The sequence below is a fragment of the Nycticebus coucang genome, chromosome 6, assembly GCF_027406575.1.
Source record: "Nycticebus coucang isolate mNycCou1 chromosome 6, mNycCou1.pri, whole genome shotgun sequence".
NCBI lineage: Eukaryota > Metazoa > Chordata > Mammalia > Primates > Lorisidae > Nycticebus > Nycticebus coucang.
In genome coordinates, this window is record NC_069785.1 from 126,105,666 (window position 1) to 126,129,374 (window position 23,709).

General features: G+C 45.5%; 1 protein-coding gene across 2 annotated transcripts in view; it reads left to right on the forward strand.

Annotated features, from left to right (window-relative positions):
• SORL1 (sortilin related receptor 1) overlaps positions 1-23,709 on the forward strand; it is a 178,335-nt gene that overhangs the window by 148,926 nt on the left and 5,700 nt on the right. For both annotated transcript variants that reach the window (XM_053593547.1, XM_053593548.1), the window contains exons 33-46: positions 1,408-1,539; positions 2,185-2,311; positions 2,471-2,640; positions 3,558-3,670; positions 3,879-3,983; positions 4,795-4,867; positions 6,736-6,818; positions 8,212-8,308; positions 10,671-10,855; positions 14,749-14,868; positions 15,741-15,905; positions 17,315-17,489; positions 18,375-18,481; positions 20,882-21,074. In XM_053593547.1, coding sequence (XP_053449522.1) covers positions 1,408-1,539; positions 2,185-2,311; positions 2,471-2,640; positions 3,558-3,670; positions 3,879-3,983; positions 4,795-4,867; positions 6,736-6,818; positions 8,212-8,308; positions 10,671-10,855; positions 14,749-14,868; positions 15,741-15,905; positions 17,315-17,489; positions 18,375-18,481; positions 20,882-21,074 — 1,845 coding nt within the window. The remainder of the gene's footprint in view (positions 1-1,407; positions 1,540-2,184; positions 2,312-2,470; positions 2,641-3,557; positions 3,671-3,878; positions 3,984-4,794; positions 4,868-6,735; positions 6,819-8,211; positions 8,309-10,670; positions 10,856-14,748; positions 14,869-15,740; positions 15,906-17,314; positions 17,490-18,374; positions 18,482-20,881; positions 21,075-23,709) is intronic.

Sequence of the window (23,709 nt, forward strand, 5' to 3'; positions counted from 1 at the left end):
TGGCAGGACCTAGGACTCTGTGAGTTTTGAAGTTCCCCAAAAGACTCTGTGAGCAATCACTGCCATAGATGTCCACTTTTCAGTTACTACAATGGTGTAGTCGTCTCTTTGGTAATTTCGTCTAGTATCAATGTCCTAGAATAGAATTTGAAGGCTGGGATTAAATGAATTGGTTGAAACTCTACTAGATAAAGCTGTTGTTTTGGTTGGGGTTCTGATGTGGCCCTTCCCTGTCCAGCGCTGGGCAGGTAGCTATGAGTCTGGACACCAGATGCTTGCAAGGCCTGGGCCCCGTCCTGGACAGCAGCAGATTTGGTTTCTGTAGCCATTCCCTTCTCTCTTCTTTCTGGAGTCATTTTCAAGTATTGGGTCATTGCTTCCTTTTCAGAGCCTCTCATACAGTTTAAATCTACTTTCAAAACTGATGAGAACATCACGCTTTGGTTAATAACCCAGCCATGGGGTTGCATAACTCTTACCTTCCCAATGCTTTTTTTTTTGCATGATTATCTGTGAAAATATTTTGGAAACCTGTACAATTGAAAATACTGCATAAATGAGGATGCCCCTTAATGTTATTGGGATTCATCTCATTGTTTGTGTTACCCAAATCAGAAATCAGCTTGTCCTCCTAGACTGTCCGTAATAGTACCAGAACCGTGAGCAGACTTGCCATGGCTGCAGAGTGTTGGAGTCTGCAGGAGCCAGGCGCTCCTCCAGGGGCCTCCTTCCATGAAGTCCTTGCAGACACAATAACAATTGCAGACACAATAACAATGGGCTTGTTACCCCAATTTTTATAGGAGAACTGAATGCAGGTGATATTAAGCCATTTGCTCCAGCTCACATAAAGGTAGAATTTAAACCCTAGCTCGTTTGAGGCCAAAACACTTTTTTGCAGGGGTGGAGGGATGGGTGGAGACAGAGTCTCACTCTGTCACCCTGGGTAGAGTGCCATGGTGTCACAGCTCACATTAACCTCAAACTCTTGGGCTTGAGCCATCCTCTTGCCTCAGCCTCCCGAGTAGCTGCGACTACAGGTGCCCACCACAATGCCCGAGTAGTTTTTCTATTTTTAGCAGACACGGGGTCTTGTTCTTGCTCAGTCTGGTCTTGAACTCCTGAGCCCAAGCAATCCACTTGCCTCAGCCTTCAGACTGCTGGGATTACAGGCATAAGCCACTATGTCTTGTTCAAAGGACTCACTTTTTCTGAAAGCAGGTCTCAGTTGTCCATATTAAATAAGATGACACCAGAACACCAGTGTAGATTGTACCATTCCTTATTCTAGAGATGTATTTTGAAGTAAAAGCCAATTAGTTCAAAGATTTCAAAACACTTTTTCTAAACCCAAGTAAACCTGGGTCCAGCCATCAGCACAGCGCTGCCCTCCCCTTTGTATTTCAGCTACACATAGCACGTTGACCTGTATGAGCAGGGAGTTCAAGTGTGAGGATGGTGAGGCCTGCATTGTGCTGTCAGAGCGCTGTGATGGCTTCCTGGACTGCTCGGACGAGAGTGACGAGAGGGCCTGCAGTGGTGAGTGCCGGGCGGCTGCTGGCCGGGCTGGGCTGGGCTGGGAGGCTCATCTCCCAGGGCTCATCCTGGGCCCCCTGCATGGATCTCTAGCTAGGAGCCTTTTGAACTTTCCCTCAGTCCTAAAATGAAACAGATTCTGCCCAGGTTGGGAGCTGTGAGTGAAGTGAGGCTTGGCCAGACTGACATCATTTCCAGCTACCTCCTCCTGTTGCTGAAATGCTCATATTCTGATGGCCTTCCCACCTCATGCTGATACCCCATGGCTCTCACTGAGACTCACGCTGCTGCTGGGGTTAACTTGGTCTTCCCTGGCGTGCATTTGGTAATGAATTCTGTTATGACATCGCCCCTGGACTTGCAGCATTCTCTATGGAGAAACAGGCTTAAATTGTCATAGGCAAGAAGGAAGTGAAAAGAAAGGAACAGATATAATGACTGGAATTGTAGGAGACCCTTGGAAAGGTTGTACAGGGAAGTTTCAACTGCATTTTCAGGTATATTTTTTCAGATGATGATGTGGCCTCCTAACAATCTAGATCATAGTAGTTCTGTTTAAAAGCAGAGGACCTGTTGGGTTCTTTGAAATCCAAGGATTTACAAGATATAACTTCCTTTGATTTTTTTTTTCCCCCTTAATCTCTCTAGATGAGTTAACTGTTTACAAAGTACAGAATCTTCAGTGGACAGCTGACTTCTCTGGGGATGTGACTTTGACCTGGATGAAGCCCAAAAAAATGCCCTCTGCGTCTTGTGTCTATAACATCTACTACAGGTGGGTCCCCTCTTCTCCGCTGGACAAGAAAGTGATGTCTCCATTGCCGCTGGATGTTTGATAAACTGGCTGTATGTGCATGGTGTGACTCGGTATTAACTGAGTCATATATCTCAGCCCCTGTGCTGCTTTGAGATGACAGTATCTTCTTTTGGATAGGGTGGTTGGAGAGAGCATATGGAAGACTCTGGAGACCCACAGCAATAAAACAAACACTGTATTAAAAGTCTTAAAACCAGACACCACGTATCAGGTTAAAGTGCAAGTTCAATGTCTGAGCAAGGCACACAACACCAATGACTTTGTGACCCTGAGAACTCCAGAAGGATGTAAGTGTTATAGTTTATTGTTGTGGCATATTTGGGACCTTACCTGGGCTTCTGAGAGCTTTTTCCAAGGATTCTAAGGGCTGTGGGAACATACAGGTGTCTTAACGTGTATAGAAGTGTCGCGGCTGAGTTTTAGGGTCTTGCCAGAGTTGTTGAACGTTGACCGTGTCAGAGAATGCTCTTGTATCGTAAGTTAATTTCAAATTCTCTCCACCGTGGCCCTCTTCTGTGCTTCTTACCTAGTTTTTGCCTCTATGTTCCTTCCCTGGGTATTTCCCAATACTTAGTATTTATGAGGTCACCACCGTTACAATAGCAGGCATGTCCGCAGTTCTGTGGCTCACTTTGAAAGAAATGTACTGAATTTCTGTGTCTAAGAGAGGAAGACATGAGCAACTGTCTGAAGGTCATCTTTTTCTATAACCTGAAGTATCTTTCCCTAAACTCATGAAGGAGCCTCCTTTGAAAGTTGTCGTGTTCATTTGGATATAGAATCTCTGTGATGTGAGGAGATTAGTCTTGCCCCATGGTAGTCATGCCCACGGAACTCTATTTTGTTATATAAGAAGCAGAGGCAGCAGGTGCAGTCAGTGGCGATTAGGATCTCAGCGTGGAAATCCCAGAGTCGGTGGGGACTCAGCCTGCCCCAGTGATTCCATCCTGCAGCCCTTGTGAGCCACAAATTTATGGGACACTGGACTGAGCCATGATCTGTCGTGTAGACAGCATACCTTCCTTTCTCAAGGAAGGGGGGAGGTATCTTGTTAGTGTAAAGACCAAGCCTGTGGCCTTTCTGGTGGATGGGTCCCAGTGGCAGCTCTGAGTTCTTTCCTGTCCTTGTTTGAAGCTCAGCAAAATCCTCCCCATCGTTGGCCGCTATGCAGATGGGTTTTAACCTTAAGTCGATTCTTTTCTAGTGCCAGATGCCCCTCGAAATCTCCAGCTGTCACTCCACAGGGAAGCAGAAGGTGTGATTGTGGGCCACTGGACTCCTCCCCTCCACACCCACGGCCTCATCCGTGAGTACATTGTAAGTATCTTCCAGGAGTCGGCTGCGTAAGTGCGGGAGCTGGGAGGTTTCTGGGTGTTCTTTGTGGCCAGGAATTGAATGGACCGGTCTGTCAGAACATCACCCGCCCTGCCTTCTCCCCTCCCCCCCCCTCCTGCCTCCTTGCAGGGTGTTAGGGTTCCCCAGACCTTTGGTTACCCTTCACTCACACTTTTTCTTCTCATTTTAGGTAGAATACAGCCGAAGCGGTTCCAAGATGTGGTCCTCCCAGAGGGCTGCTAGTAACATTACAGAAATAAAGAACTTACTGGTCAACGCCCTGTACACCGTCAGAGTGAGTGTGAACGTCCGTTCCAGCCGTCTGTGCAGCCTCAGACTGTAGCAAGCTGATTGCTATTTCATGAGAACTCTGAGCTTTATGAGATGCATATTAGTCTGCAAAATACCCAACTCCTTACCCTGGGGGTGGGGAGAGATCATGGTTTCTTTTATCTCTTAAACCGATGACACGAAGAACTTGGAATCAGAGTTCCCTCTGGTAACTATGATTTATGGTGAAACAACTTTCCCTGTTTTTAACCCAGATACTCTGCTGTTGGCTCTCCGGCCCTTCTGGTTGGGTACTGCACCCACCTCTTTTCTGCTTATCTTTAGCTGCGGGGTGATGCAGAACTATGATAAGTCATACTTAGAACCTGATTTTGTGAGGTTCTTATGAAATATCTTACTCATATCTTTGGCAGAAAGGAGATGGATTTTGTGCAAAATTCATTGAGAACGTTAAGCACATGCATTCCAGTGATTCCCTCGCACTGATGATTTCCTCAATAACCTTTTTATAGACTGTCTGTGGGTGTGGATACGTATCTGCCTTCCCCTCCCCTACACACCTGCCCTCTTTAGGAACCTTGACATCTGTCGGTCACTAGACACCTTAGGGTTATCCTAAGTCCCTGCAGGCTGCTGCTCTTTGTCTCCTAGCCGTCTTAGTTCAGTTGCTGGGGCCTCTGGACATTCTGGGTCACTCTGTATCTGATTTTTTCCTACCCTTAGCGCCAAAGTCTCACCCCTTTAGCTCATGCAGAATTCTTGCTGTGTGGGGTGTTGCCTTTATTTCATACTAATTCACACTCTGATTTGAAAAGGTGGCTGCGGTGACTAGTCGTGGAATAGGAAACTGGAGCGATTCTAAGTGCATTACCACCATAAAAGGAAAAGGTAAATGATTCCAGCATTTGCAGATTATGAGAAGGTAGAAACCCTTTGGAAGTAACTTTCAGTATGACTGGAAGATGAGGAAGCACAGCTTAGAAAACTTTGCACGACCTCCTTCTCCCGGACACATGCACGTTTTGGGGCATCTCTGTAGTGCTTTAGGTGCAGTCTGTGGGGCGACTGTTTGCAGGAGTTAAAGAACATACCCTGAATTCACACTCTCCTAGATTTTGTATTTTTTGAGTCATTTCTCTCTACAGAATCGAAACATGCTGACCACACATACCAAAAAGAAGGAACACTGGGAGGTCATCAAAAAAACATGTACCTTGAATTCTGTAGGCACAGGTCACACTGCAGTTGGAAATGTCAGCGGGTGCTTGCTTCTGTCTGGCTTCTTGCTTTCCTGTGATTTTGCTGAATCACAGCTCATGCATATATTCCAAAAGTAGTTGTGAAATCTGTGTGGCTCCCTGTTATAATAGCATGGGGAGGTGAGGTGCCAACATCAGAGGTGTCAGCCAGAGGCCTCTGATTAGCCAGAGAACACAGTGGCTTAATCATGACAACGAGAAAAGCCACCGTATACTGAGGACTTGTGTGCCAAGCACCATGCTGTTGTTTTGCATGAATTGATTTCTCATTAACCCTTATGCATCTTGTGAGATAAATAAGCATTTTTATCCTCATTCTATGGCTGAGTAAATGGGGGCTTGGAGAAGACTGTGACCCATCGCCCCTGGTTGCCATGATTATAATTCAGGTCAGCCTTCCCGTATTTAGGCCCTGTGCTATTTCTGAGTTGGCCACCTGAAGTTTCTAGCATCTTCTTTTCTGGTTATTGCATTTTCCTCAAGCCCAGAGTTTCACATGGTTGATCGTCTGGAGGGACTCCTCCAGCCTCTGGCACATCTCATTGACCACCGAATCTTTTCTACTGCTTTGAGTGTCTCTTACCTTGGCTGTGCATGGGGCATAGGTACTGAGAATCTAAAGCACACCTTGTCATTTAAATAACATCTCCTGGTACTGTTTATCCCATTGAGCCCTTTTAGGTCATGCTAGGCTGAGCAGCGTCAGCTTTCTGCAGGGCCAGACCTTCCAAATGGCAAGCACGGAGCTCTTCAGTGGAACTGAGAGGGGCTTTTCTCCTCTTAGCCCTCTTGACTCTCAACTTGAGCCCTGGTTTTTTTGAGAACATCAATGCTTGCTGGTTCAGTAATGTGCCAGAAGTGAGACTTTATAGGAAAGGCAGAGAAAGGGAACATTAGTTCAGAGCTAGGCACTGTACAAACCTAATTTTAGTTAACTTTCCTAGCCCTGTGAGATGTCGATAATACACCTATCTCTAGGCTGGAAGATGATAAGTCACTTTCCCTGCGTTACACAGCTGTCAGAACAGGAATTCCAACTCAAGGTTGCCGGATTCCAGAGGCCATGTTCTTTCCATTTTGCCACATGTACATTTACAAATGACTGCGTATGATTTATCCCGTTGTCAACTTTCCAAAAAGGACTTGAGATCATGGGGATTTTGTTAGTGCCAGTAAAGATGCCACTCGTGATGATCCTCCACTTTTAGGAAACAGGCTGACATCTGGCTGTTTGGGGACACTTAGAAAATGTCACCTTTCTGCCCGACCTAATTGCCAGGATGAACCCACACTAGCCATGTGTTCACTGAGCAAGTGTGGCCCCAGCCTCAGCTTCAAAAAAACAGTGGTAAAAGATAGACCAGAAAAACCAGCAAAGAAATAAACGCCCATTCTCCCCCACCTGAAAGATTGCTTTGTCTGTTGAGTTGAAAACTGTTTTACCTTCCTCACTTTTCATGGCGTGGTTTCTCTTTTCGAATTCCTTTCTGTTTTTAGTAATCCCACCACCAGATATCCACATTGACAGCTACGGTGAAAACTCTCTGAGCTTTACCTTGACCATGGACAGTGATGTCAAGGTAACGTAGAAACTTCAAACTAGCAGTCGGGTGGAGCTTTTGTGAGGGAACTGATGGGACACAGCATGGCAGGTTTGAGAAAAAGGAATGACTTGATCCAGGGAAGTTAAAATACCAGCCCTGGGTTGATTCCTTCCCCCCACGAAGAACAACTTGAGTCTTCACATGTAATTATTCTGCCTCAGCCTGGTGCCTATTTTTTTTTCTTTAACCATATAATTAAATGGTTCACAGCTACAGTGCAAATAAAGAGTTGGTGTTAACAGAATATATATGCCCTGTAATTTTCAGCTTTATTGGATTTCCTGGTGCTAAGTGATAATGCTGAGATTCCCACAGTGCAGAAGCAACCTTCTTGTGAGGGAGTCAGATGCCTGGGAAACATGTTGGCCTTGTCCCTCACCACCCCCCTTCCAACACCATAGTCCCCTCTGCTTGGCCCATCTGCATAGCCAACTTCACCGTCCTAATCTGTGTCCACGTGGCTTCTCGCATGGAAATACACTTTCCATTAATGTTCCTTATCTGTTTGTTCTGCCTCCAATCCCTCCCCATCCGTGAAGTTGTCCTTCAGTCGTCCTGTGCTGTTAATACAACTTAGTTTCATGCCCTTGGCTTTGGGGTCTTAAAAACATCTTCATTTTGTTTCGTTGCCCCATATTTAAAGATGTTTGGATCAAATCCCTCTGTGAGTTCAGGACTTGGAAGAGATAGTCTTCCCCATTGCCTGGATGTGTTCATTCCTGAGAGATGATGAGAGCTAACCCACCTGTCTTTTCCTTGATCAACCCCCTGGCCTTGACTTACATGGAGACCCTGAGCTAAGATTTATCCGTCATTACCATAGCGTAGTATCTTTTCAGTTTTTCTTCTCTCTGCCCTTTTAAATTGGTTCTTGCCCTTTTATTGTGCAGTAAGTTTTTTTTTTTCTTTTTCATTAAATCATAGCTGTGTACCTTAATGCAATCATGGAGTACCATGCGCTGGTTTTATATACAATTTGAAATATTCTCATCACACTGGTTAACATAGCCTTTCTGGCTTTTTCTTAGTTATTGTGTTAAATCATTTATAATCTACATTTATTAAGTTTCACTTGTATCCTTGTAAGATGCACCATAGGTGTGGTCCCTATTGTGCAGTAAGTTTTGATTCATTCAATCTGTATTTTGTATTATAGTTTTTCTCACATTTGTTTTTAGAAGTGGAGTATAACGATTATTGGCTTAAAGTAATGGTTTAAAATTCAAAAGAAGCAGCCATCCCATTGTAAAAATAAGACACCTAAGGAAACAACAGAAAAGAGGTGTACTTTTAATATTGCCATTGTACGACTGTAGTGCCCTTCAACTGTGTTGGCTGTTCTACTAATATGTTACTTGGTCCGTGGCAGGTGAATGGCTATGCGGTGAACCTTTTCTGGGCATTTGACACCCACAAGCAAGAGAAGAGAACTATGAACTTCCGAGGGAGCATATTGTCACACAAAGGTAACAACTGGGAGCTGGGTGATGTGAGGGAGCTGGACTGACACTTCCCAGCAGCAGAGCTTGTGGGAAGGTCATTCTGCATGAAGAGCTTGTCATCTGTCCTGGTCACTGTAAATGTTCTACAGACTTTAGGTAGAAGGATTCACCCTGTGGCTTCTCAAACCCCCTTCTAACCTAATGGCCCTTCATGGAAGTTGGAGGCCATAAAGGAGGAAACATTAGGAAAGAGACCAGGTTAATTTTTGAGTTCCCAAACAAAGTTCCTATATTTACTTTCCTGTCTCTTTTTTCCCATCTTGTTCATTCCTCTGTTGCTAATAAGAAGTAGCACAAGGCCTGGTGCATAACTGGCATTAGTAAACATTTATTGACTGAGTGAATGGACTAAAAACCTAAAGAAGGAAGGAACTGGTCCCGTCTCTAATCTGTGCACATTGTAAGCCTCACCTGAAATTCATGTCTGAAAATGGGTTAAAGCAGTGGTTCTCAACCTTCCTAATGCCTCCTAATGCCATGACCCTTTAATACAGTTCCTCATGTTGTGCTGACCCCCAACGATAAAATTATTTTCGTTACTGTAATTTGGTACTGTTATGAATCATAATGTAAATATCTGATATGCAGGATGTATTTTCATTGTCACAAAGGGGTCGCGACCCACAGGTTGAGAACCGCTGGGTTAAAGGATGGCATTAATTTATTGCTAAGACAAGACTTCAATGGCAGCAGTTGCTGGTGAATGCTGAGGATGACCTGGGAGCTCCTTCCTTTCTCCTTCTAGCCTGTTTGCAAAATATTTTCCATCATCTTTTTCCTTTGGTCCTTGTTACAGCCTTCTGAAATAGAAACTAAAGGGTTCTAGTATTTTTTTTTTTTTTTTTGTAGAGACAGAGTCTCACTTTATGGCCCTCGGTAGAGTGCCGTGACATCACACTGCTCACAGCAACCTCCAACTCCTGAGCCTAAGCAATCCTCTTGCCTCAGCCTCCCAAGTAGCTGGGACTACAGGCACCCGCCACAATGCCCGGCTATTTTTTGGTTGCAGTTCAGCCGGGGCTGGGTTTGACCCTGCCACCCTCGGTATATGGGGCCGGTGCCTTACCGACTGAGCCACAGGTGCCGCCCGGTTCTAGTATTTTTTTTAACCGAAGATCTACTAGGTTAATTCGTTTGCCCAAGGAGGTGTGCAAGAGTAAAAATAACAGTGAAGTACAAGTATGTCCCTGTGCATTCCACGTGTGTGGTTTTCCATAACCCCAGTAATACTTCTGTGAGCACTGTTCATTTCACAGAGGTGAAACTGAGATTCAGAGAATAGTAATTGTCTCAGAAGGTGGCAGAAACCGGAACGAGAACCCATATCTTTCTAATTCCAAAGCTTATGATCTCATGGGCTCAGGGTTGCACCAACAGAAATCAACAGAGTTGCGAACAGAAGTGTCCTTAGCAGCTGTGTGCAGTCTATTAGGGCCAGGCAGCATGCCAACCATTTTTCAAGCATTTTCTTTTCTAATCCATGCGGCAGGCAGCTGCTTTAAGTGCTTTCCTTTTTCTCCTTACAAGCAAGGAGATAGATAGTTTAAGTACTTTACCTGAGGATATACAGCCACAAAGTATAGAATGTGACCTTGAACCCATCCTCCCCTTTCTTCCTGTCTCTTTTAGTTTTAATAACATTTCCCCCAATTTGAAAGCAGTACATGTTTCAGGAAACTTCAGAGAAAACAAAGTATCTTGCAAATGAAAACTTCCTATAATTTTACCTATTTTAGATATCTCCCAGTATTTGTTTTCCTGTACATTGATCTCTATATCTTTTTTCTAAAACTAGAACATTGCTGGATATAGTTTCATAGCCTGCCCTTTTCACTTACCATAAAATTGTGAGAGTTTTCTAGTGTCACGATATATTCTTTGAAATCACTTTTCGGGCCTCTGTACTGCTTCGTGGAAAGTACTTTCGTTGACGTCCTGGCTCTGGACAATCAGATTATGTTCATTTTTTCCTACTGTAACCCCGTGACGGATGTCCTTGTTACACATATTCTTCAGTTTTTCTCTGATTTCATGGGATAACTGGATTGAAGGGTCTGAGCTTCAGGGCTCTTATAGACCCAAACAGTTGTCCAGGGGTGTTCTGTCAATTTATATCCTTAGATGGTCAACTTTAAGGAAGTTACTGGTAACTCTGCAGTGTTTTGTATGTAATAGTCATCAGTACATCAATTCCGAATGAATTTGTAAGCTAACAAAAGTCTTACATAAAGTGAGAGATTACCTTAAAAAAACTGGTTATGTCTCAAGACAAATTCTTGACTAACACCCCGACTTCCTGGCGTCTCCCCTTCTCCTGTTTACCCAGTTGGCAATCTGACAGCTCATACAGCCTATGAGATTTCCGCCTGGGCCAAGACGGACTTGGGGGATAGTCCTCTGGCATTCGAGCATGTCACGACGAGAGGGATTCGCCCACCTGCTCCTAGCCTCAAAGCCAAGGCCGTCAATCAGACTGCAGTGGAATGCACCTGGACTGGCCCCCGGAATGTGGTGAGTTAACTGGAGCGACCAGCTCTGGACCCTCCCCTGAAGTTGGGACGTTAACTTCTGTTGCCGCTGCTCCCTTTCTCACCCCAAGCTCCAGCTACCCTCTTGGTCAGGTCTGGATTACCTTCTGTAGGCACCTGACGGCCCCGTCCCCCTCTGCACACCTGGCTTAGCATCTGGGAGATGGTACCTACACCTGTGTTGTGTGGCACTGAGTAGGCCTCATGCTTGTAAAGGGTGGCAGATTCGATGCCGGGGGACTCACCCTGCAGTCACTATGGGCTAGGTGAGAAGTCAGCAGCAATCGTAAGGAGGACTGATCTGATCTAAGTACTTCGACTCACTCTTCATCCCTGGGGTTGTTCCACCTTTTTTATCTCACAGCATGCTTTAACCGATAGTTAAACTTCCACAGTACACTTGAACTACGTTGATTTAAAAAAAAAAAAAGAAGAAGAGTAAAAAATAGAGTATATGTACTATGCTTTGAACTTATTTTGCAACTAATTTTTTTTTTGCAGTTTTTGGCTGGAGCTGGGTTTGAACCCACCACCTCCGGCATATGGGGCTGGTGCCCCTACCCCTTTGAGCCATAGGCACCGCCCAATTTTTTTTTTGAGACAGAGCCTCAAGCTGTCACCCTGGGTGGAGTGCTGTGACATCACAGCTCACAGCAACCTCCCAACTCCTGGGCTCAAGCGATTCTCCTGCCTCAGCCTCCCAAGTAGCTGGGACTACAGGCGCCTGCCACAACGCCCGGCTATTTTTTGGTTGCAGCCGTCATTGTTGTTTGGTGGGCCTGGGCTGGATCTGCCAGCTCAGGTGTATGTGGCTGGCGCCTTAGCTGCTCAAGACACAGGTGCCAAGCGAAACTAATTTAATTAGTAATCTTTCAAAATTTTCATTGCACACCGGTTGAAAATCACTGCTTAGGCTTCCTGGTTTACATCATCTGCCATACACAGGTTGCCTTCTGGATCAGTCCTCCTGAATGTTCTGTTATCTCTGCTCCACTTATATTTAGGGCTTCCTTTTCCTTTTGTTTTTACATATGCACCGTGGTTCACTGTGATGAGGTTTGTGCTTGCTTGTTTTTGAGGCTGGTGTTTACCCCCACCTGTCCCTGGGCGCACCTTCCCTTGCTGAGAGGTGGATGGTGGGCTGTGGGCCTTCCCAAGGCTCTTGGCACATTTCTCCCTGCTGCTGCCCCAAGACTTGGCTTACGCTTTCCCTCCTCCTCACAGGCCTTCACTCCTGCTGGCAAGCAAATCCTGCTCCCTTCTATGAGATCTTTTCCCCTTATAAACTCTCCCAACACTGATAGTTGGTGCCAGGTAGCATAATGTTTCATTAGTTTCTGTCTGTCGCTCTTATCTCCCAAATCTCCCAAGCTAGTTTGTGAATTCCTGGAAGGGAAAGATGTTGTTCTGGGTTTTCCTCGTGGGAATGTGTACAGAATGACTTCTCTAGTCAGGAGTCAGGTCTTAGTCAATCCCCAGTGAGGAGCGGAGAGCCTAGGCTGTGTCTCGCCTCCTGAGGATGTTTCCTGTGTACACTTGGTCCAGAACCGGTTCATGGGGAAGCCACCAAGGTTTATAGTCCGTAAGATCAGCAGTCAAAAAGGAAGGAGAAAGTCAACTATACCACATACCTGCTGTGTGTGCCAGGAACAGGGTAGAACCCTTTCCACTCAGTCCTTCATCTGTTCTCGGTGGTAATTATTCCCATTTTGCCAGTAAGGAAACTAAGGCTTAGTAAGGCTAAGTCACCTGCCAGAATTGAAGCTCCAATAGGCAATAGACAGAGCTGGCTGCTTTGACAGTTTCTGCTGTGTCTTGTGCCCCACACCTGCTGCTGAGGCCACCCCTTTGATCTTTTTTATTTTTAAATTTTTATTATTTATTTTATTTATTTATTTATTTATTTTGAGACAGAGTCTCATTTTGTTGGCCTCAGTAGAGTGCTCTGGTGTCATAGCTCACAGCAACCTCAGACTCCTGGGCTCAAGCGATTCTCTTGCCTCCATCTCCTGAGCAGCTGGGACTACAGGTGCCCACCACAATGCCTGCCTAGTTTTTGAGACAAGGGCTTGCTCTGGCTCAGGCTGGTCTTGAACCTGTGAGCTTAGGCAATCTACTTGCCTCAACCTCCCAAGTGCTGGGATTACAGGCGCTTTGATCTTGAAGGTGACTCTGCTCACAAACAGACCTTTCCGTCTGTGTACGTACCCAACTCAGGCCATGGCCACCTGGTCATACCCAACTGTATTCCTAGGATAGGGCACCAAGCAGAAAACTCTGGACTGTCCCTTGATTTTAGGGTCTCTGTGTGTGAACTTGGACAGTTGCCTTTTGTGCCTCATCCTGGCTCAAGCAGTTGGTCACACTCAGCAGAACTGTCAGGGCTGAGAGACCAAGTCAGACCTCTACCTTGCTGCTTCTCGTTAGTTCACTGAGGACTCCACCAGCTGGGTCCTGGTCTCCCTCTCTCCTGTGCGAACTGCTGTCATCACTGTGGCCCTTTTCCTGCCCATAGCCACCCTGCCTTAGCCAGCTCAGGTCTTGTCCTGAGCGAGGTCGTCCTGTTCCTGAGCTCCAAGCCCCCAGCCCGGCCGCCGCCTCCCATCTTGTGCTGTGCAGCTCCCCAGCTCCCCACCGCTCTTTTGTCTGCATTTGCTTTCTCACCTATTAATTTCTCACTTAACGTTCCTCCTCCTGACCTCCTAGCAGGTGACTTGACACCCCCCAGGCCCCCCCTTCCTCTTCTCCTGTGCGTCTTCTCCCCTCCGCAGTATTTCCTCAGCTGCTGAGCAGTGTTAGAGAAAAGCACCCTGTTATCTGGGACTTGGAGGTTCCTTTGCTTATCCTGCTGGTTCCGTGGGCTCCTCCAAGCTCGTGCAGTTCTCTCCCAGCCCTGCTCACCTGCTCTTGGAGAAAATGCTCTTTGATTCTTACAAAGGAAGCTCTGTCAGCTCCTTCCCTCCCATTATAAACCGCCTGTCAGAAGCTTCATCAAATTCCCACTTCCTTGCTTGAAACTCTCTTCGGTTTCCAATGTATACCAGTTAGGATTAAAAAGGCTCCATGGAACCAAGGACCCCAGAGTAGCAGTGGATTGAAGTGGTTTTTTTCCTTCTCAATTAAATGAAGTTTGGAGCAGCTGTTTGATCCTGCCATTGCCTGTGGCATTCACCTTCCAGGTCACCCTGTGGTCAAAGAGCCTCCTGAGATCACTGCCAGGAACTCTAACCCAGGCAGCAGCAGGGTGGAAAGAGCAGCTTGCACCCCCCCCGTTGCAAGAAGCCCCCTGAGGGCTTCCCACATGATGCTCTGTCTCCCTTTCATTGGCTTGCCGGCTTGTCCCTGGGCCTCTCTTAGCTTGCAGCCAGGTGGGAAGTGTCAGTGTTTCTCCAGGTAGCAGTTCCTCTGCAGAATCAGGGTTCTACTTAGAAGAAAGGGAGCGGGGTGTCTGCTGGGCAGCTGGCAGCGTTTGCCTTCCTGTCTCTGCCACGTGCTTCTCAAGACTCTCTTGCTCACTCCGCAGCCTCAGTGCTCCCCAGCCCACTCACCATGTCCTCTTGGTGCCTTCCCTCACTGCCGATGCTGGAATGCCACCTCCTCTTGTAGCTTGTTCTTTATAATTAGGTCTGTTTTTCTTTGCTGGTCTCCTCAAGAATGAGCTCATTGAGGACAGAGACCATACCATGTTACACCGTGTTTATCTTTGTGGCTGTATAGACAGGGCCTGGCCCCAGTGCCTTCCCTATAAATGTAATAAATGCTGAATGAATGAAGACTTCTCTCTGGACTCCTCTGGCACAGTTCCCGTAGGGAGTTGAAGGAAAGGAGGATATGGCTTGGGCACTGATAACCTTTTCCATTCCCTCCTCTCACCAGGTTTACGGTATTTTCTATGCCACGTCCTTTCTTGACCTTTATCGCAACCCCAAGAGCTTAACCACTTCACTCCACAACAAGACAGTCATCGTCAGTAAGGATGAGCAGTATTTATTTCTGGTGAGTTTCCCATACCAGAGGGACGAGAGAAGTTTCTGTATTTGAAGGGATATCTGAAGTCGGTGATCTTAAACTCAAGCTAGGACCAGAGATCTGAGACACCCAGATTCCAGGATGGCCTTGGGTAACACGAGGAAAGTTCTTCTTCTTCATAAGCATCTTTGGGTACCTGCTTCAATGTGGAATGAACTTGCAGCCCCACGGGGGAGGATCGATAATTTGGCAAATGGATCATAGGTATAAAAGTGTGTGTCAGATTCTGCGTCTAGGAATTCAGCCTACATACTTTGACGTGTGTGCTGAGATATATAGAAAAAAATGTTCAGTACACTTCCTTAGAATAGCAAAGGATTTGAAATAATGTAAATGTCTATAAAGAGAGGCCTGAGTAAAAATATTATGGCTAATGTGTGCAGTGGAATACAGGACCGCCATCCAATGAAAATGCAGCCACTCTAAACATGCAGGTGTGGGAAAAACTCTATGCTGTGTTAAGTGAAAGAGGGCAAGAGCAGGATATATAATATGTGTCAGTTTTTTCAGTTGTGTAAAAAATATTTAAGAACAATTGACTACATATATGCACAAATGCAAACACACTTGAATATGTATGTGTGTTTACACACATGGATATATATGTATTTACACACATACGCACATACCTCAGCTTACATGTGCATCGGGCATTTCTGGAAGGAGGCACAAGAAACTTGTAACCAGTGGTCCTCCTTGGAAAATGATCTGGGGGCCGTGGGGAATTATTCTATGTATTCAATCTTTTGTACTAATGGAGTTTTAATTGCGTGCTACTATTTTGTTGAAAAAATAATTAAGATTGCATAAGCTCATGTGGTGCATGCCCTTGGGTCTAGGTCCGGGTGGTGGTGCCCTACCTCGGGCCGTCGTCGGACTATGTCGTAGTGAAGATGATCCCAGACAGCAGGCTTCCTCCCCGGCACCTGCACGTGGTCCGGACGGGCAAAACCTCCGCTGTCATCAAGTGGGAGTCGCCCTATGACTCTCCTGACCAGGACTTGGTGAGCGGCCAAGGCATCTGGGAACCCTTGTTTATTCTCAGCATAGTTTGAAGGGGGTGGGATGGAAGGAGGTTCCATCATAGGGCAAGAAACACGGGCCTAGTGTTTGGAGCTCAGCAGGAGGTCTCTCCCCCATTTTTGTCTGGGCAGAGGTAGGGCTCTTACTTGGTACTTCTCCGTTATTCCCGGCTGCCATATTCCTCCTCCTCTGCTGCTCACATTCCCTGGTCTCACCCTCTAAACCAGGGTCAGCCGACAAAGGCCTGCAGGCCAACTCCAGCCTATCACCTGTTTTTTATTTTTGTAGTTGTTTAATTTAAAATTTTTTTTCAATAATTGCATTATATCATTAATTTTTTTATTTCAAATTAATACGAGGGTACAAATTTTTAGGTTACATTGTTTTCAGTTCTAAGGTAAAGTTCAAGTTCTAGTTGAGCCCTTCACCCAGCAGGTGTATCAACACCCTCACATTGTGCACATCAGGTGAAATCCTGCCAACTGCCCTCTCTCCTCTTCCCTCCCTTCTCCCTCTGCTCCCCCTCATTAGTCTGTGTTTGTGTTTTATCATGTGTGTGGGCGTGTAGTTGTTTTAAAGTTTTATTTGAAACCACGGCCACACCATTTACTTGTATGCTATCTTTATAGTTTTAAAACTATGAACAGTAGAATCGAATAGTTGTGGTCCCCCTCTAGACCTCAAAACTGAACATATTTATTGTTTGGATCTTACATAAAGTTTGCTTTACCACAGCTCTGAAAGAGGAGCATTGATCCTAGAAAAGATGTCTCGTTTTCTTGCGCTCCGGGCACTTTTACCTCTGCCCACTCCCCTCCCCTCCATCCAGGGTGAAGGTTTTAAATGCATGATGGTTTTAAATTTCTAACCTGATGATTCAGTTTTCTGTGCTTACTACATGTTCCTTCATTCTCCCCTGTCGCCCAATTATATAAGAAGCAATCTGGGAGAATGTAAGCTGAGCTTTTTGTCCTGTGGAGCTAGGATTGAACACTTTTTATTCATTCTGTCTCCACTGATAACAGCCATGAACTGTGGCAGTGGTGGAGATACAGAAGTTGAATTCTGAATCTGGCCATTGCTTGTTCCAACCTACCTGCTGAGGCCACCATAAATGTGGCCTTTTCTAGAGGTTTTTGTTTATGTATTTATTTATTTTTTTGTAGAGCTGGGAGATCTAATAGATAATTTTGTGAGTGAAGAATACTTATATACCGTTGGACCTGTTCACCCCAAAGGCTTTCCAAAGAGCAGAATCAGACTTGGGGGCTGAAAATCTTGTCATGGGCCCTAGCCATTGATATACGTATCTTACTATTTACTTGAACTAGAAGAAGTAAAAGAATGTCAAGTTTCTGATTCCCATTCCGATGTTCTTTTTGGGGCCTAGTTATATGCAATTGCGGTTAAAGACCTAATAAGAAAGACCGACAGGAGCTACAAAGTAAAATCCTCCAACAGTACAGTGGAATATATCCTGAACAAGCTGGAGCCTGGGGGCAAGTACCATGTCATCGTCCAGCTGGGGAACATGAGCAAAGATTCCAGCATCAAAGTCACCACAGGTAAGCAGGAAAGGTCAAGTTCTTCTGCACAGCCAGGTTCCCACAGTGCTGCTGGACCTCCAAACCAGCACTTTCTCTTGGGAACTGCCCAAGAAATGGAAACACTGCCCATCAGTCCCCATCCCAGGACAGAGCTGTGCAGGTGCCAGTGTCTGGGCTGCAGGGTGGGGCCAGGGCATGGTGGGCTGGGGACGTGATGCTGTTTTCTGTATTCTCTAAGTCATTTTTACTTTCTTCTCCCTCTGGCTTATTTTAATGTTGCTAGGGGAGAAGAGGAGGCATTCCCAAGATAGTTAGGAAATAAGTAGTATTTACCTCTAAGACGGAGCATTGCATCTAAGAACCTGGACTAAAGGATCTCAGTGGTTCATTGTAGCATCTGAGACGGTAGAAAGCAAGAAGAGAAATAACTGGGCAGTAGATTAAAGGGCAGTCAAGCTCAAGTTCAGAAAGCAGGTAATTAGCTCAGTTACTCGGACAGCAGCAGACGGTATTAGGAGTTTTGGTAAGGAAGGCTCAGCCCCACATGGGCGGGTGGTGTGAGCTGTGGGCTTGGGCCACACCCCATCGTCACTCCAGTGCCCTTTGTTCGGAAGAACTTCTCATCCCATTTCATTCTTTCCTCACCACCCCACACTGCCCTTGGGTCCAAGGCTATTAAATGAGCTACTGTCCAAATTTCTTGGGCTAAAGATGTTACAACAACAAAAGAGATGCCAATTAAAGAGCATTTAATACGTGCGGGGCCCAACCAAGCAGAGTATGTTTTATTTCTTCCTTAACCCAGCCCTCCAAGGTTAGTATTAGTCTCTCTTTGATGAACAAGAAAACGGAGGTTCAAATGTGTATCCGCTAACTGCATTCTATCTTTTCCTTCATTTTCAGTTTCGTTATCAGCACCTGATGCCTTAAAAATCATAACAGAAAATGACCATGTTCTTCTCTTTTGGAAAAGTCTAGCTTTAAAGGAAAAGCATTTTAATGAAAGCAGGGTAAGTCCCTCCCTCATTCTCAATGACTTTGGAAATTTAATTGAAATGCTGTTTTAGAGATGAGCTTGTTAACAGCATGTTGGCATAGATAGTGTAAAAAAAAAAAAAAAAGGAGTAGCGCATGGACGTGAACTTGAGAATTAAAGGACCATTTTCTGTGGCGTTGCTAATTAGTGAAATGTTTATACTGCCCATTAAAGATGAGAATCTCTGCACAAAGCACTTTTCAATCCTGAACTTGTCTTCCCTGAAGAAAAGGAACTGGGATGGGGCCCTCACTGCGCTTCTTGCGGTTGGCCTGGGGCTTGCACGGTCAACCAGAGCCCCACCTTTGCCACAGCCTTCGAAGGCTGGGTGGTGACTCCAGAATGGAGAGCTGAGCTGCACTCTTCCCCTGGAGTCTTGTCACTCTTTTTGCAGAGAACAGAGAGGAGCAGGAAGTGCTCGAAGATACTCTGTTGACGTATGAAGAACATCTCTGTTTTATTTTGCCATTGGCAGAGTCCTGCTGCATTCACAGGAGGAGATAGGGGAAGGAGAGGGAGACCTGGGAGTAGATTCGCCACCCAAGGGTGGGCAGGATCTTGGGTGGAGATGGGTTGGCGCCACTGACAGCAGAGCATTAGCTGGACAGGCGTACGGTGAATCAGCTGTGACTACTCGGAGCTATAGTGTGGGTAAAGAGCCCAGGACCCCAAAGTCATCACTGCAATGCCAGAAGCAGAGCTCAATTAAAATTTGAGAATTCTAACCATTCACTCTGAGAATTCTCACAGCCCTCACAATGATGACATCTAAATGGCTAATATCCTTAATTATAAAGAAAGTTTTCAAGTTGATGCACAATAGAAATATTCTAATTTTGAAAAAGGTACAGGTAACAGTAACAAATTCCAGCAGCAATAAGTAAGCAAAAGGAAGACGTTTCAACCTCACTAGTAATCAACAAAGACTTGGCATTTTCATGCTGAACTGCCGAGGTTTGGCGGGGAGGAATACTCCCGGTATAGATAATGGTTGGGGAAGTAAGCACTCTGGGAATATAAATCAGTTTAACCTTCTGTAAGGCTCTTGGGTGGTGCGTTTTGAACATGCTGGAAGTGTTCATATCCTGTGATCTAGTAATTCTTGTAGGATTTTACCTTAAGGAAAAAATGTGCACAAAAAATTTGTATACAGTTTTGGTGATGGCAAGAAAGAGGAAATAATCTACATGGTCAGTACAAGAGAGAGAACGGTTAAATAAGTTAGGAGAGTGGTTGATGTTTGTGTAATTTATTTTCTTTATACCTTTACGTATTTTACCAATGTTCTATACCAAATATATATCAGGTAGAAAATAGTAATTGCTAGTTTAGTTAAAATAAGATGGAGCGATGTGATTCTAGGCTGGTGTGGAGAAGCCCAGTTTGGCAGCCAGTTGCCTTCCTGGGTGGCAGAGCCAGCTTTTAGGTTGGGGTGACAGGTCAATATTCCATTCTTAGTGGAAGGTTCTGGCATAGGCCTTCTTCCCCCCTCCTGACTTGGAGTTCAGAGAAGGGGCCGGTTGGTGGAATGGGGAGCAAAGACCATGGCTATGCAAGGGGCCCAGTAGATGGCTAGATATAAGGGATGGAGTCTTTTGGGAGGCTGTGGTGGTGTTGGTAGCTTCTGCACTAAAATACTTGGGGATCAATGGAGAAGTCAGATTGTTAACCTGCGTCCTAATGAGCATCCTAGGTCGGGGCTGTCCCAAGTGTGACTTCCTAGCACAGGAGTCCAAGACTCTTCTGGGACAGTCTGGCTATGAAGACTGTTTTATCCTCCCCTCCAGGGAATAGGGGCTGAGTCAGCTGAATTGCTTTTTGGGGCTACGCCAGGCTGCTAAGGGGCTGAGATCACCTTAAGAAGGGCTAGAAAGCAGCTAGACTGGAGGTGAGCTGGCAATGCCAGCGCTGCGTGTGTTCTAAAGAGAAAGGTCCTGTCTTTTATAATCGCACATTCCCCTTTCTTACTCCGTTGCTGGAGTCCCCAGTGATCTGGATTCATAATCAGTCAAATCCCATTATAGCAAACTATGGCTCAATGATCCGTATGCTTTATTGCATTTAATATTGCCTGAGACAGGTGAACTTTGAATGTGAGTTTGTTAAAATGATTTTCCTTAGGGCCACAGTTTTCATTTCCACAATGCAGCTCGTAAGTGGGCGTGGTAGTTACTTGAGACATCAGGGATGGGAAAATTTCTGTTTTCTGAATTCATTATCTCGGTGGCAATGTAGAAAGAACTAGTGAGAAACCCAGAGTGCTTTAGCGTCTATAAAAGCCTGCAATAAGGACTTCCAGTAACATCAGAACCAGTACTAGAAGCTGTCAGACTCCTTCGGAGTCTTCCTGACCATCTCTTGCATTCGTTTCCAGGGCTATGAAATACACATGTTCGATAGTGCCATGAATATCACAGCTTACCTGGGGAATACTACTGATAATTTCTTTAAAATTTCCAACCTGAAGCTGGGTCATAATTACAGTTTCACTGTCCAAGCAAGATGCCTTTTTGGCAGCCAGCTCTGTGGGGAGCCTGCCGTTCTGCTATATGACGAACTGGGGTCTGGTAAGTCACCACTGCTGCCAAGTTTTGTGTTCAGTTCTGGGCAAATTGCAGAAATATACAGGAGAGCCTCCGTAAGTTGACCACCCCAGGAAACTGTAAACAAACTGGCCAACATACAGAAGTGATCAACCTAAGGCCCTGGGCCTACTGCGCTGTTAGATACACGTGGGGGGTGTCCGGTCTGTGAAAATGAGGTCAGTTTAAGAAGGTGGTCAGTGTAGGGAGGTGGTCAGTTACGGAGGTTCTACTGAATTGTGGTTTGATGACCATGTGTCTTTCTAAGACATTTAAAATATTCTTTCAGCTCAAAAGAAAATTTATGATTCTTTATGTATCAGTTTAATCAGGTACTGGTTTATTTAATAAGTACTTTCTGAAGCAGGCGGGATGCCAGGAGCTGGGATTACAAGGTGACCATATTCTGAATGAAAATTGCAACAAAGGCAAGGTTTTGTTTTAAAAGAGGGTTCCATTTGGAAAACGCTAAGTTAACACAAGTTTTGCTATTTGTGTTTGGAGTGGTCTCCAATATTGTTGGCACCAGGGACTGGTTCCTGGAGATAATTTTTCCACGGACGGGGTGGGGGGGGCGTGACAGGAGGCAGAGCTCAGGTAGTGCTGCGAACAGTGTCAGGTGGCTGTGAATACTGGTGAAGCTTAACTTGCTCCTTTGCTCACCGGCTGTTCACCTTCTACTGTGTGGCCGGGTTCCTAACAGGCCGCTGACTGGTACCAGTTTGCAGCCAGGAGTTGGGGACTGTGATTTTACAGGACTTCTCAGAGCCTCTAACATGAGATCATCAACCAGTAACTGATTTTACAGCCCTCTCCTTTTCTAAGCTGTCAGCTCAGGACCAGCATTTGGCCTGGAACCTCTGTCTTAGGGATGCTCAGAGATGATAGTATTGGGACAGGCTAGTGTTAGAGAAGAGGACTTTTCTGTTTATACAGAAACTCTGCTTCTATTGTGGTAGCTTGGCTAGGATTTCAACACTTGTTTTGCCACTGGTCTTTTTAGTTCCGTTTACTCCCAGCCAAGAACTAACCAGGGCCCAGCCCAGAATCTTGTGTTAGAGTTGTTGAATGTCCCACCACATAAGCTTCCCGGGGTGTGGTCTTGTGCAGTGTTTATCACTGGCACCCGTCTGAAAGAGGGAAACATTACCTGCCACCTCCCTTTGGGGAATCATAGTATATTAGAGGTTCTGAGAAGGTTCTACAAAAAAACACAAACAAACAAACAAAAAAAAAACCAAATAGCGAAACTCTTGCTGAGCTACCCTCTAAATAGAGCCCTGTTTTTATGCAAAACCAATTAGCAACTTGTGAAATATACTTTGGGAAAACCTATTGTGAGGCCCGCTACGAGCCCCTTTCTGAACCCAAGGTTGTGGGCAGAAGGACCTGCTTGTTGGGCCTCTAGGCCTGCACCTTCTGCACCTTGCCCCTGAATGTTGTCTTTCCCCTTGGGACTGGGGCAGGATGGGAGCTCATTCATTCCTGTTGCCTTCTGCAGTGCTGGAGTCTGAATGCCTGGCCTTTGATTTACCACTGCACTGTTGGGGTAGATTAGGACACATTAAAAGATTTTGCTGGAGATTTTCTGGAAAGGAGATAATGAAAGACATTTAAATATAGGCATGAACGGTTAGATAAGCTTTGTAAGATAAGGCTGCTCTGTGGCTCTTCTTTATAACACTTGTCAGGATGAGACCCTGGGTAACTATGGAGCTTTCTCCATGAGACAGAGGCCTGGACTATGCCGTCTCCTATTCCAGGGAGCAACCCCAAGCCTGCCAAGGCTTCTCATGGACACTTACACCAAGGAGGGTCTACTCTGCTTCCTTGGCTAATATCTGATTCCTAAATTTCATTTTGCTGCCTCAAGTCCAGCCTTTCCTCCAGATTTTCACCATGAAAAGTCTATCCCCTTCAAGGAGACTGGCCCCAACCCAGCAGGGTGGGAGGTGGGGGATGACTTTGCCCTTGTGCCCTTGTGATATGAATCTATTAGTAAATCGTAGGCATATGTTTAAGAGAATGGGAAGGGGGCACTGTTGTTAGGTTATAAACACCCAAATGGGTTTGCAAAGAGCTTTAAAAAATGTTAAATATATATGGAAACGTCTTTCTTTCTCCTTTTTACTTAAGTAAAAAAACCTCATAAAACTTCATGAGCTGTTAAGTCGGTATTGTAGTAAAGGAATCTCGTTTGTATCACTTAATGGAGCTTCAGGTAATTGCAGTTCAGAGTGACTTTGGTGCCAAGTAGGGGGAAATAATTGCAATCTCGTTAATTAGTGGTCTGATTTCACATCCTCTTATGTAAGGCAAGCAAGTGGTCTTAAGTAATAATGCTAATGAAATCAATGTTGATACCCCAACAAAGGTCTCCCTTCCAAGAGATTATCTAAATAACCAACAAGGCAGTGATTAGGAGTCTAATGTAATTATCGTATTTGCATGCACAAGGCCCTTGGTCTATCAGCTCATGGCAAGTAGTCGGGAAATAATCAGGCATCAACGCACGTGCAGGAGTGAGTCACCCCAGACAGGCGGTTTGCGTAGCTGTTGCCAACTCCTAGCTTTTTTGGTGTGGGGCCTTGAGGAGTTGCCTGGTTCATTCTCTTGCCCT